Below are 14,661 nucleotides of genomic sequence, written 5' to 3' on the forward strand. Positions count from 1 at the left end.
AACTAGTGGACAATTTTGGCCTTCATCTTGGTGACCCTTTTCCCTCTTTCTAAAATGGGAATAATACCCCTTACTTTACTGTTGTGTGAAGGTAGATTCACTACTTTGGTCAAAAGCATCCCAGAGAAATCTGGGAGGACTATGTTCAGTGTAGATCTGCATGGTATGTATTAAATGCAGCACATTAATAAGCAACTATAAATAAATAATTATGGTTATGTGTCTTGGTTGTATAATTAACCATGCACATAACATTTATAATAGACTGTGAAGCGTGCTGCTATATGTTACATTTATGGTTTTCTTTAAAAAAATGACTAAGTTTATCACTCTCTAATGCTGTTAAAGCTTTTATTAAACAAATTAGAATTTGTTATTCTATCTTCAAATGTACAAAAGAAAACCATGTGTATCAGCATGGATTAGCCGGTAGCACTCACCTCTGGGCCATATCCTTATGAGCCCAAATCTAACACCAGAATTTGTTCTGTTATTAGTATTGTTGCTGCAGTACTGGAATGGACCAAGGTGTGAAGTGCTGTTTTTCAATTTAAATATGAAAACCAGCTCTCTGCTTCCCATGGTTGATGATGTTCCAAAGAGAAGTTCAAGATTCTATGTCGCTCTTCAAAAAGAGAACAAGGATCTTAGTCCTATGTTGCCTGTCAATGCAAAACTAAGTGTTCAGAACTACTGTATAAATCAGCTCTTGCCAACCTTATAATAGCTGCTACAATATGTTTGCTGGCACAATTACCTGACTAGCAAACTCTTAGTCATGTTGTGAAGCACATTGAGATAGCTTCAACGTGAAACATAGCCGATAAACCCAAATTCCTTTCTTTTGTAAAAATACCATTTGAATCCTAGGCTGGCTATATACCAGCATATGACTGAGCAAAACCACAGGTGATGGAAATATTCTGTGTGCCAGCAAATACTGTAACTATATTTGGAAGAACATTTGAAGAAAGGGGAGAATAAATCTTTATCAAACTCAGAAATAAGAACTGTTTTCTTTTTTTGAAATGTATAGTCTGATAGGATTTCAGGATTAACATGCTAGAATAATAGTTGATGGAAATTAGTCAGACCGCCTTGAGCTTGGATGATGGAAACATTGTATTGAAAAATAAAAAGACGAAGAGTCCAATTTTTCCGTATAAATGTTGTTCTAAATGGAGAAGTTCTCCTATAATAAGGCCTATGTTATGGAAGAGATGTTTTAACCAGCCTTACAGAAATAGAAATCTAAGATAAGAGTAGTTTTTTGTTACACCATCTTTCTACAGTCTTGTTGCCTACTTGGTTAATCTTCAGAGACCACTGTCAGGAGATGCCGTGGAAGTAGAGATTTGATTTTGGTTTCAAATCTGCAGTTGTCTGTAGAAAGAAGGCAGTGCTTCTTGGAAATGGGATGAGCTATCAATGACTGCTCCAATGCTTAGTCCAAAAATATATTTAAAAAGTTAGGGAGAAGGAAGATCAATGCTGAAAAGAGGCAGGAGGATATGTAAGAGGAAAAATGTATCTATGGCTCCTATTATCATAGTATCTGAGGCTAGATCTACACTACAGAGTTTTAGCACAAAAACAGTGGGTTTTGCGCAAAAACTTGCAAAGCATCCACACCTCAAGTGCTTTTTTGTGCAAGTAAAATGAAAGAACAGAGGGTTTTTTCCGGTGTAGGTATTCCTCATTCTACGAGGAGTAACTCCTTTTTTTGCAAGAGCTCTTGCGCAAAAAGGTGTGTGTGGACGGGGAACAGGGTATTTTTGTGCAAAAAAGAGGCAATCGAAAAAAGTATAGGTTTCCTGGTGCCCATTCTGTACATAGCAATCAGAGTTTCCTTTCGAGAGAGCATCCATGCAGTCTGGACGCTCTCTTGCGCAAAAGTGCATTGCTTTTTTTATGCGCTTTTGCAGTGTGGACGCACTCTTGTGCAAGAAGTTTTTGCGGAAGATCTCTTCTGCAAAAAGTTTTTTGCGCAAGAAGCCTGTAGTGTAGACATCGTAGTGTAGAGTCTCACAGTCTTTACCCTAACAACCACTCTGTGACCTAAAGGAATGCTATAGCCCCATTTTACAGATGAGGAACTTGAGACACAGAGAGATGGAATGACTTGCACAAGATCACAAAAAAGTGGCAGAGTAGAGTTTAATGTGGGTTTCTGAAGTGCCTGGTTAACCCCCAAACTACTAGGCCTTCTTTCCTTCCTGAATAAAATATGCCCTTCCTGAAGGTGCAGGTTTAACTTGGACTCTGCATTCAGATTTTGACATGATTAGGTTCTGCCTGAGTTGGAAGGACATCAACAGTGACAGATGGCAAATGTGTCATTGCTGTGAAGGGTGGTACCCAAACAAATGAATTAAACTACACAGAAAAGGGGAAATTTCTTCTGGTGCTTATAGGAAACACAGTGAACACACAAGCATCCCATTTTGAAAAGATTTAACCTACTCTTTTATCAAATGGCTTTCTGCGGGGTATAGCAGTCTTAAATAATTAATCATTTTGCTGATGTAGTGGCCTATAGGTAAATATTATGCCCTGCTAGCTGAGAATATAGTTCAAATCCTGGACATAAGTGTCCTAGGACCAGACCACAAGTGTGGACCAGAGCAGGCTTGCTATAATAGTTGAATAATGAAAATACATATATGAGTCAATTCATCAGTTGCAAAAAAAAATTGCATATCTGTATAAGCTGGTTAAATGGGCTGAAAAAAATTGATTTGCAAAGGATATATTAGACTGTTGAAAGAAGGATGTTCTTGAGTAAACTATTAACTATTCAACCTGCTTTATATATATGCCACTTGGGTGGATAAATAGCTTTTCACATTTTTTAATGGTTTAAACATTTCTCTAGAATAATTATAAAACTAATTGTATACCTGTGGTTTTAATTTATAGGTACATTGAGACTCTGAAGGAAAACAAACCGAAAATTGTTTGGGATGAACAGATAGCTGAACACTATTTGGAATACAAAAAGTGAGTTTCAGTCATTTATTTACTGCTTGGTGAATATTCCTGGGCCTGAGTCCCATAAACACTGAATTACTACTTCTATAATATGTCACTGAAGTCAGCATAATGAGAGTCTGCAGTTTGTCAGCTATTTCAGCAGTGAATAGGATCATAAAAGAGGATTTCAGGGGACAGAAATAAGTAAGGGAAGGGTGAACGAAGTAACAAGCATAGCTAAAACAAACTTTAGGATTTAAGTTGAGTGGATAAGATCTTCAGAAGTATTTTGTGTGTGCAGAGCATCCCTACCTAAATTATCTGTCCAGCTTTAGTTAGACCTTTTGGTCTGAGATACAACCTCTGAAGTGGTGATTGGTTTGCCATAATTCTGACAAAAAAAATCTGAGTAGCACCTTCAGGAATAACAGAGCCTGGCAGATTTAGCCTTAGTAGTAAGATCTGTCAAACAGTAGAGTCAAACATAGAAGAAATAGATCATGCCCAATGAAGAGCAATAAAAGGAGACATAAAAAGACTTGCATTTGGAGAGACTTAAAAATCAGGTTGAATGCCTTTTTAAAGAAAAAGCATCAAGAGGTATATAAAATAACAAAAGTTGTAGAGGGCAAATAAGTCCTTTCTCGTAATAAGAAAATAAATAAGTGCTTGATACTAGAAGAAAACCTCTTTTTAACAGATAAAAAGAGTACACGTTGAACCTCTATAGTCCGGCATTCTCTGGTCCGGCAACATCTATGGTCCTACATGATTTTAATTAGCCGGATGTGCAGTTATCATCGGTATGGCCAAGTTTCTCACAGTCCCATAAAGTTTGTTTAGAACCACCAAAGTCCCCTCCTGAGCCCCAAACCCCTTGTCCCCACCTCCAATCAGAGCCCTCAACACCTATCCATACCCTGCCCCAACCCAGAGCCCCCTCATCCTTGGCCCCATCCCAGAGTCCACAGCCAGAGCATCCATAACCTGTCACACTTAGAATCCAAGAGCCCCGTTCTGCACCTCAAACCCATCATCCCCGATCCGATGTCCCTAGCTAGGGTCTCAGCCCTTTGCAACCTAGCCCCAGCCCAATGAAAGGGAGGAAGAGAGGGAAAGAGCAAGCATCAGAAGGAGGGGGATGGAGCGATCAGGTACAGGCAGTCCCCGACTTACGCGGATCCGACTTACGCCGGATCCGCACTTACGAACGGAGCTTTCTTGCCCCGGAAGTCGGGGCGAGAAAGCCCCGTTCGTAAGCTGCTCCGGTGCCCCTGGTCTGCTGGAGACCGTCTCCAGCAGACCAGGGGCACCGGGCGGGTTCCCGCGCTTCTGAGGCTTTGCCAGAGCAAAGCCTCAGAGGCGCGGGGAACCGCTGCGGCTGCGGCTTCAGTCCGGGAGCCTGTGGTCTGCTGGGGACGGTCCCCAGCAGACCACACGCACCCAGATTGAAGCGGCAGCAGCGGCGGTTCCCCGCGCCTCTGAGGCTTTGCTCTGGCAAAGCCTCAGAGGCGCGGGACCCCCCCCGGCTGCGGCTTCAGTCCGGGAGCCTGTGGTCTGCTGGGGACCGTCCCCAGCAGACCACAGGCTCCCGGACTGAAGCTGAAGCCGCAGCCGCGGCGGGGTCCCTCGCCTCTGAGGCTTTGCCAGAGCAAAGCCTCAGAGGCTCTGCTCCCCGTGTCCCTTGTCTGCTGGGGGGGGGGGCAGCTAGTGTGCTTCCCCCCCCCCCCCAGCAGACTAGGCTTTTGTTTTGGACTCTGGGGCAGAGCAGCTGGGGCGCTGCCGATTGGTCCTGCAGCGCCCGCTCTGGGCACTACTGGACCAACCCGGCAGCACCCCAGCTGCTCTGCCCCAGGTCCTGATTCAGCCGCTGCTGGTCAGTTTCAGCAGCGGCTGAATCAGGACGCCTGGGGCAGAGCAGATGGGGTGCTGCTAGGTTGGTCCAGTAGCACCCAGGAGCGGCGCTACTGGAGCAACCCCACAGCACCCCAGCTGCTCTGCCCCAGGCGTCCCCAAGTCAGCTTCTGCTGAAACTGACCAGCGCTAACTACAGGAAGCCCCAGGCAGAGTTGCTCTGCCCCGGGCTTCCTGGAATCAGCTGCTGATCAGTTTCAGCAGCAGCTGACTTGGGGACGCCTGGGGTTCTTAAGTTGATTCTGTATGTAAGTCAGAACTGGCGGTCAGTTTCAGCAGTGTCTGAATCTGGACGCCAGTTCCGACTTACATACAGATTCAACTTAAGAACAAACCTACAGTCCCTATCTTGTACGTAACCCGGGGACTGCCTGTATAAGGCTGTGGAGAAGGGGGATGGCATATGTGGGGCAACAGAAGAGGTGGGGCAGATATACTCGATGTGTGATTAGAAAGTTGATAATCCTACATATGTCTTTTATCAGAACTTAATCCATTTTTCAGCATCTTCCGACTATCATTGCAGTCTCTCTGCAACTGTGCAGCCATACAGGAGAGTTACATTTCTTTCACATTATTTAAAGAATCTTATAAAATTGCACCCGCATAGAAAATGTTGATAGAAGATAAATGAATAGGATATATATGCGGATTTGCAGTGCTGCTACACTATTCGTTGTTTAAGTTTTTCCAGTTACAGACTAACTCAGCAACCCCTCTGAAGCTTTCAAATAAAATAATCTTCTTCGTGTATTTGTATTACTCTTTCTGAAAAGGAGGTTTAACAATATCCAACTGTTAAATACTAGTTTTGTCATTTTTTTCTGTAACCCTGTAAGAAAAGGCCTGTGATCTATCATCTCTCATTTTGAGTTCTCTGGTATGCTGTTTTGAGATTACTTTGTATATGTCAAACAATTACACTTTCCTTTGTATTGCTTAAATGTCACTAGACAATGATCTGCGTTTGCATATTCTCTGTGCAAAGTCCAACTGGAGATGGAAGGCTTGATTTCATGAAAACTTGCTTGTGGCATGCTGGGACGCAAATCTGCTCTGTGTGGATCCTGTTGATGGTAGTAACAGGTCCTTAATGCGCTTTGAGCTAGTCCTGTTTCAAAGAGGACTAAATCAAAATGTCTACACAAACTGTTTCTGCTTGTCAACTGCGTCCACATGGGAGGTTAGTCCATGGCAGGTTAGCATGGGATATATTAACACCCCAGCAGCACAGCGTCACAGGTGATTCATCAGCCCCACCTGAGTCAGCCCTACCTGTGAAGCCATGCAGCTTAGAGGGAACACTGCCTCTAACTAAATGTATGTTTAGACAAACCCTAGCTAACTCGTAGATGGATGGCATCACTTTCAGTAAACGTCCTTTCTTTTAAGTGAGCATTGGCACCTGACGATGGAGGCTTATTCTCAAAAGGTGAATCTGAGATCCCGTACTTGGATGGCCGGCTCAGTGGCCTTATTTAACTCTTGTATGACCCTCCCTTCCCAAGCAGCCTCTGCAAATCAAACCTGCATAACTAGAAATCTGATCAATGCTACCTAACCTACCTGTGGAACCTGTTCCTTGAACATTATGGCTACGTCTACACTGGCATGGTTTTCCGAAAATGCTTTTAATGGAAAACTTTTCCGTTAAAAGCATTTTTGGAAAAGCACGTCTAGATTGGCAGGATGCTTTTCCGCAAAAGCACTTTTTGCAGAAAAGCGTCCGTGGCCAATCTAGACGCGCTTTTCCGCAAAAAAGCCCCGATCGCCATTTTCGCGATCGGGGCTTTTTTACGGAAAACAGTACTGTGCTGTCTACACTGGCCCTTTTGCGAAAAAGTATTTCGGAAAAAGACTTTTGCCCGAACAGGAGCAGCATAGTATTTCCGGAAAAGCACTGACAATCTTACATGAGATCGGCAGTGCTTTTCCGGAAATTCAAGCGGCCAGTGTAGACCTAGCTGGCAAGTTTTTCCGGAAAAGCGGCTGATTTTCTGGAAAAACTTGCCAGTCTAGACACAGCCGATCTGTTAGCCTTTTGGTAGAGAGAATCGATCAGCGAATACACTGTGCCTGAAAATCCTCTTCCTTCTGACTTGCTGCCCCCTACCTGAAAGACAACTGTGAAGATCATTCTGTGCGCACTGCTTTTGCCAAGCTATAGGAAGGAATTAGCATCTTCCCATCTCCACTTCCACTATGCAGAGGTTTAGCTAAGGTGAAAGTTAATACGCTCCAGAGCAGAAAATATGCTTCACTAGTGAAATATGTCACCTGGGAATATGTCTTCAGTTGCTAAGAAGCAACTTGACTACTTGCAAAGACACTGAAATATCAGATCATACATCTTTAAACAGTTCATATATCCCAAAGATCATCTGTGTAATAAGCAATGGTTACTTCTGGAAATCATTATACAAAGCTCCCTCCCTCTGGCTCTCCTTATTAACTCTTGAATACCAATAAAATTGCATTCTCTCATTTTTAGCACCAATAGAATTCACAGTAAAAACTCAGTTTTGTCAAATCATTTGCTGCTGCTTTTCTGGGGGAAAAAATGAAACCAACATTAACTCCTAATAGTTGAAAAACTTCACAAAATCTGCCCACCCCAATGTCATGTCAAAAAGGTGAGTGACTATTTTCTTCTTCTGCCTTGCAGAAATAAAGGAGGAAAGCATGTAGTCTTCTACCCAACATTAAAGGTACATTTATGTCTTGTCTTCAGGTCAAAGGGGATAAGAGAACTAAAGAGGGTAGGTGGGTAGATACTGCTTTTCCATTTTTGAGGGAATCCTTTGTTTTAGTACAAGAGGTCACCCTGTAACTGGGTTCTCCCACATCAACTTAGGGCTATGCTGTGTGAGGAGTTAGTACCCAACAAGCTGAGTTTAAATCTACAGCCCACCAGCCTGTGGCACACCGAGTCACTATGTGGATCCTGCTATAACATACTAAAAGTTCCTTGGAGTGCTTTGACCTACTGCTGTTTTAAACAGAGAGGAATGTAGGTCAAGATGCACTAGGGAACTTACAGAGTACAATATCAGGCTCCATGTATGTCCAGTTAGTGCAGACGGCAGGCTAACACACTATAGATTTACACCGCACTTTGCTGTGCACTAAGTCTATATGTGGATAGACCTTAGAGGCAGGACTTGAAGCATCAACCTGAATGGAAAATGAGCTTTTAATGAAAGTTTAAGCTTAGAAAAGAGAGAGTCATATTATAAATGGTTAAACCATTATGAATCCCTCAGAAGCCCACGCTAGGTAAGTGGGAAAGGACTGTTCCTTTCGGCTTCAGCTCCATGAGCACCTTTGCCATCACTGGCCTCACATTAGTGCCAGCCCTCACGTGGATAGGATGCAGAAGTGTTGATCTCTGGATTAAACTCCTTTCTTGATAGTGCTGGTGAAGCCAAGTGAGCCATTGCTGGAAAATCCCAGCGTAGCTGCACCTTAGCAAGATAGCTTTCACTGCAATCTGTCTTTGCTATATGCTCCTTGGTCTTGCAGAATGATTTTATCACATTAATGGCATAATCCATCTGGATTATAAACAAAATTCCTCTAATTTTTTGAGAATTCTTTTGACTGTTCTTTCATCTCTGAATAGTAGATGCTGCACTGAGGCGATTGGTGTATTTATACAGATGTAAATAGAATTTTTCTTTCATTTTTAACAGATTAGAATGGAAGTTTAAAGAGTTTTCTACACTGAAGCAAAGCTGAAAAATCATTCATATAAAAGTGATTAAATTGGCCAGTGACAGTAAATTCTCTTAGCTTCCCCATCACAACTCAGTTTCATCTTTATTATGTAATTATAAGCACGTTGTCTGCTCAAAACTGGACTCATTCAGATTTTGTAAAAAAAACAGCCACAAAACCGAAGACAGCTATATTCATGATTTTTTCAATTCCTATCAGAAACTTCACTATAGTGTTTGCACTTCAAACTTTGCAGCATTGCACTAGTGCAGGGCTACTCAACTTTGGAAGTCCTGGGGACCACAATGATACTCTCAGCAATGCTGAAGGCCGCAAATTAAGTGTGGTTGCATATATGGGCAAATATATATGCAAATAGCTTCTTTCACAGGGTGTGTCTAGACTACTGAGTTTTGTTGACAAAAGTGGACTTTTGTCGATAAAACTATACCAGCGTCTACACTACCGCTGAGTTCTGTCGACATAACGTCGACAGAACTCAGCAGTTTTGTTGACGCTGGTATACCTCATTTTACGAGGCATAACACCTTCTGTCGACAGAGTTCTGTCGACAGAAGGTGTTATTGCCTGTAGGGTTGCGTCTAGACTACAGGGTTCTGTCGACAAAGCAGCTTGCTTTGGTGACAGAACTCAATGTGTCTGGATGCTCTATGTCGACAGAAGTTTTGTCGACAGCATCTGTCGACAAAACCCAGTAGTCTAGACGTACCCACACTGACAGGCATGAATACAAAGCACTTCCCACAATGTCCCAGCTCTCCTGGCACCTCCTCCATGGGGGCTAGAAACGCCAACACCCTGTACCCGTCTGTTCCAGCCAGCCCATCCGCTTGCGTCCTTCAGTGCTCACTCCACCTCGCTATTGTGGAGCGTGTTCCCAGTGGAGGCTGTGTTCAAAGGATCTGACCCACGGGCCATGTGTTGAGCCCTGCATAAACCCAAACCACACAGCGGGCCACAAACAAATGGGCCACAGGACACATGTGGCCCACAGGCTACCTGTTGAGTAACCTTACACTAGTGCAAAAAAATCTAAAGTGGCTTGAAAAGTACTGTCCAGGCCGAGAGAAAGTCTAAATATTAAATTGCTGAGATTCTTCACTTTTAATACCTTAAAATTGTGGTTATAACATAGATAAGGAATCTTTTAAATGTTGTTGTGTTTTTTTTGTTTTTGGCTGGGTTTTTTTTGGTGGGGGGGAGTTTCTTTGGTTGGTTTAGGTTTGAGGAGAGGTTTTTTTTGGGGGGAAGGTGTTCTTTTTTGTTTTGGTTTGTTTTTTGTTATTTTCTTAAATACTACCATGACAATGTCCCTTTAAGATGTAATTTTCTGCATAATTCTTCACACTGAAGAAAAGAATGGGCTTGGGTAGGAGATAAATTTCTATAAACAGAATACTTGATACTTGACAAGTTGTGTTACTTGACTGCAGTGTTAAAGTCTGCTTTATACTTTAACTTGTGAGACTTCTGGGAGAGTTGAAATTTCTAGTGACTAAGTATAAGTGCCCATTGCAGTATGTTGTGTGATAGCCCAAATAAACTACTTCCATGTGTAGTTCAGAATATTATTTGTTTCAAAGCTGTTTTGTGTGTCCAGTTAGTCAGCATATGCTAGGTTGATGCACTAATAAATGCTGTAACTGATGAGACTACATTGGCTGTGCTCTAATTGACTAGTGAATACTTGAAGCTCTAGCCTCCAGGCACAGCATCTAGTCCTAAGGAAAAAAGAATTTTTAAACATTCATTGTATCTAATGCTACAAAAAGAGGGCAGCATGCAGATCCAAAGGATTATATTCAGCAAAAACTGATTACCTTTTCTATCCTTTTCACAGTCCATCCAATTACGCTTAGAACTTGCAAAGGAATTAGAGACCGGAGTAGCCGTCTGGGAGCTGGGACAAGGCTTGGATTATTTTTATGATCTGCTTTAAAATGGCTGACTAATTGGAAATACTTCATTTGTTTCATAGAGACTGTACATTCAGTTAAATGAGGTATTTGTGGGGAGATGATTTTCTACATTTCTGTTTTGTAATTTATATTAAATCTGTCTGGAATTTGCATTTTTCCCCAATAAAGAACCTGCTCTGAATTACTGTACAAATTGTAACACATGGTTGTATTTGACAAATGTAGAGAAAGAGAAATTGTGTCTCAGATCTTCGCTTTACAGAGTTATCAAGATAAATCACCATCAAAAGAACCTTGGACTTCTCATCTTTTTCATGGGCTATCTCCTAAAAGAAAATAGCAGTTTAATCTTTCTTAACTCATGTTTAAGATGTAGATGTCTCATCTAGCTTTGGGAATAACAGAAGCAAATGAACAGTCCTACCCATTTGGTCTGTGTATAGCAAATTTAATGTCTCAGATTTTGTTACAGTATCTTATTTGTAAACAGGTTTTATTTTATTTCTCCCAGGCTGGGAGAATCAAACATTAACAACACCTTCTTCTGTTTGTTTGGTTTTTTAGCAAATCCCTTAAATAGTGCAAAACCGTGATAGTTTCTTATTCTAGGCTTGGCTCTAAAGTTTCATATTGTTCACCAGAGGATTACTCTTACTTCTGGCTTTTCCTTAACCAGGTTGGTGGGTCATTTTGTAGGTGTGTATTTTGCATTAATGCTTAACTTGAGGAAATCCCAACTTCTAGCCCCAAAGACTATAAAACTGCACTTGGGAAGTCTATACAATTAAATGGCTACTCACCAATGGCCAGATTTTCAAAAATGTTTTCACTTCTATTTCCCGTTGATGTCAGTGAGTATGATGAGGGCTCAACCCCATTCAAAATAGGGCTGCCAATCACTAATCCAATGTGCTTTGGGAAGCCTATGTTGGGGACATCTCAAAATGTGATCTGTCCATTTATTGGGGCTGCTTTTGCTAGAATACTTGATCACCTAAATTTTAGCTTAAAAGGCATAAAAGTTGATCTTTAAAAACAAACCAAATAAAACCCCCAAACTCTTCCAAGATAGTGATTCGTACTTACCAATTTCACAAGTCCTGTGTATTTAATAGACTATTCACTCAAATGAGATGCCTTGTAAGAAGCTAGAAAGGGAGGGCTGGGAATTTGCAGGGGGGATATTGATCACCTGCAGAGATCTAAGCAATAGTCCTATAGATCCACTGATGTTCTTGTCTCTCATAGCTCTCGCTAGGATAACTGCCCTAGTTCCCCCTCACCTCCCTTGCTAGTAATTAATCTCAGTGGGGGATTTATCTCCTCCTGCTGGTTTCAAGCAAATAAATCTCCCTGTAATCCACCACTGATTAAAACTCTATTGATTTTCACCTCACCGATTTTAGCTCTGGCATCTCTCAGCCCTTCACACTGCGAAGTATCCAACAGGGTTTACTAATCTTGGCCCTTTCTTCCTCCCCGTTAGTACTAAGGTAATTTGCTTTGTGAATCCTCTTGTTCAGTTAACCTGAACTTTCTGGTTCAGTCAAAAGCAATTTAAAGTAACATTGGCAATGGGATCTAGAATAGCAAATGAATTGAATTCCACTCTTTTTTTTTCCCTCCTTTTAATTGGATTACAAAACTGGTTTGCTTCAGCACCCAAATGGTAAATAAAAATTGTAACAGGTTGCATTGTGAGGAGTACATATATTTTTATGCTAGTTAGCTAGAACTTTCAAAACTGGAGGATGGGGAAGAAAACAATATTTCAGCTCCACTAATGACCCTGGTCAAGGTATACTTATTTTTTCTTTTCGCATTCTTTTCATTGCCTTCTTTTTATATTGATTGTTTGCTCTGAAGCTCAAGTGTCACATCCATCTTCCAGCTGAGCTGCATGTTTCAATGAACTGTCCTCCCCTTCTTTACAGATGGAGTAAATGCTTCTCTGTGACAGAAAGATCAAACTTACCCTGCTTATATCTTGAAAAATAAACACCAGAAGTGAAGTACACTTTGTAGTTAGAACCATTTGTAGCATGAGTGCTTCAGGCCACGGATGTTACCTTTTATTTCTAAGGTTCTTTGCACACTGATTGGTGCTTTATAAATAATGAACCAGAAGAAGGAGACAAAGGTATGATCTTTCATTAATATGAATGTCTCCTCAGTACTAAAATATAACCCATGAAGTATAGCTAAATGAATGAAGGGTAGGTTTTGGTTTTTTTTTAATTTTAAAGGAAACAACTAAACTGATTCCTAATGCAGCTGTAAGGTTTCCTTCTCCACATGTATAGAATTAAACGTTTTGTCTATATGCTTTGTAGGGATGTAGAAAGTGGTTCTTCTTTATTGGAATACTGGCTAAATATGGACCTGTAGAATCAGGGGTTGATCCAATTTAGAAATCTTTTGATCACACTACAGCGAGTAACATCTGTTGCACCACACGTTGAAATGGAAAATTGGTTCTTTCAACGGACCCTTCAATTGCCTCACTTTTCTAAGGTATCATTTTTAAAAAACCAGTAGAAGTCTTGAAGCTGAATATGTTTTAAGACTCAACTTTTAGTCATAACAATGAATAGGTTTCTGGTATAATGAATATAATACTGTTGACTCCCGATCACATGCAGCGGTAAAGCTTTCAGTTGAAGGAGAAGGCACGACTGTATTAGTCACATTAGATCTCGCTCGCAAAGGGAAACTTTGAATCAGAATGTGTCAAGAGGCCTAGGGGAAATTCTGGTAGCAAAGCAGAGTTTATTTACAACTGATTTTTCCTCCCTCATCCCACTGCTCTTGCTTGGATTTGGCTTCTGTGCCATGAAGAGAGAAACTCATTTCTGTGCATGCTTTTCATTGCCTTAATGGGAAAAGAGAGGTAGCAGTTGGTTCTGCTGCAGTCAGTTCTGGATATCGAGAGAAGATTTTGTATTCAATTAACATTTCAAACATGCTCTGAATAGCAATCAAAGCTTCTTTTCTCAGCCCTGTGTATAGCTAGATCCCTTAACAAAGCAGAAACTAAAACATAGTCCCATACCAGGTGGATCTGTTTGGGCTTATTCATGGGACAATAGCATCTCCTGTTACTTGTCCCTTGTGTCAAGTGTACTAGTATTGAAAACACCCAGGCTGTCCCCCTGGAGAAAGGTGGATCCCGCATGTAGAAGGTGTGATAAAGGAAGCCCTAAAGGTAAGGTGGTTGGGTGGGTTCTCCTGTGGTCTAGAGGATAGGGCGTTCACTCAGTTAAAAGGAGGACACAATCATGGTTAGACACAACAATTATTTTGTGTAGAACATAAAATATAGAATTAATGTTTTAAACTACATGTCTGCATAAGAATGTTCATCTCTCTAAGTCTAGTAGGCACATTTCCATGGTTTTACCTATCCATATCTCAGTTGGAGAGAGAGGCACTTAAGCTCATGTGAAAATGTTAATATGGTTTTCAGAATATTGACGCCATGGAAGATTAATTCTTCTGATTTATGCAAAGCTGTTTAGTATTAAAAAAAATGGAAGTTATTGCAGAATAGTGTGTCAGCATGCTAGGCACCTTGTGTCTGCTGCACACGATGCATGATTTGTACACATGGAATTTGTTGTACATATACTGTCATTCTAAGGATACATCTACTCTGCAAGCTTCTTTCGGAAAACTTATTTTGAAATAGAGCATCCATGCTACAGGGAAGCCTCAAAATTAGTCCAGACACGCTATCTCGACTTAGTGCCCCAGGAGTCACTGGGGAGGAATAACGTTAGAATGGTTCTGGTGAGGATATATTTCGACATAGCAGCAGTGGAGTGTCTACACATACCCTCTTCCAAAAAAGTTTTTTCAGAAAAGGACTTATTCCTCATGTGGATGCTAGTATTGTTTTCCGGAATAACGGCCATTATTCCAGAAAAACGGTTCAGTATAGACACACCCTTAATGTAATGGCATCAGACCTGGTTATTGGCAGCTGGGATCAAACCTGGGATCTCTTGAGCTTAATTCATGAGCCTTTCACTTACTGAGCTGAAAAGCCCTCCTTTGTTAGCCAAGATTGTAGCAGGCTCATCAGTCTCTTCCTGGTCCAGCTGCCTTTAAAGGAGAA

The 14,661-nt window shown here is 41.4% G+C and overlaps 1 protein-coding gene across 3 annotated transcripts in view; it reads left to right on the forward strand.

Annotated features, from left to right (window-relative positions):
* The window catches only part of CHID1 (chitinase domain containing 1), a 304,160-nt gene that overhangs the window by 222,549 nt on the left and 66,950 nt on the right, over window positions 1-14,661 (forward strand). Inside the window, exons 11-13 of one of the 3 annotated variants that reach the window (XM_075928226.2) lie at window positions 2,920-3,000; window positions 7,553-7,595; window positions 10,466-10,836. In XM_075928226.2, the coding sequence (XP_075784341.1) occupies window positions 2,920-3,000; window positions 7,553-7,595; window positions 10,466-10,564 (223 nt within the window). In that variant the 3' untranslated portion in view covers window positions 10,565-10,836. Of the gene's footprint in view, window positions 1-2,919; window positions 3,001-7,552; window positions 7,596-10,465; window positions 10,837-14,661 lie in introns of those variants that run through there. The other 2 variants (XM_075928229.2, XM_075928227.2) reach the window with 2 other exon arrangements.

This window comes from Pelodiscus sinensis, chromosome 5 (assembly GCF_052426305.1).
Source record: "Pelodiscus sinensis isolate ZL-2025 chromosome 5, ASM5242630v1, whole genome shotgun sequence".
In the NCBI taxonomy this organism is placed as follows: domain Eukaryota; kingdom Metazoa; phylum Chordata; order Testudines; family Trionychidae; genus Pelodiscus; species Pelodiscus sinensis.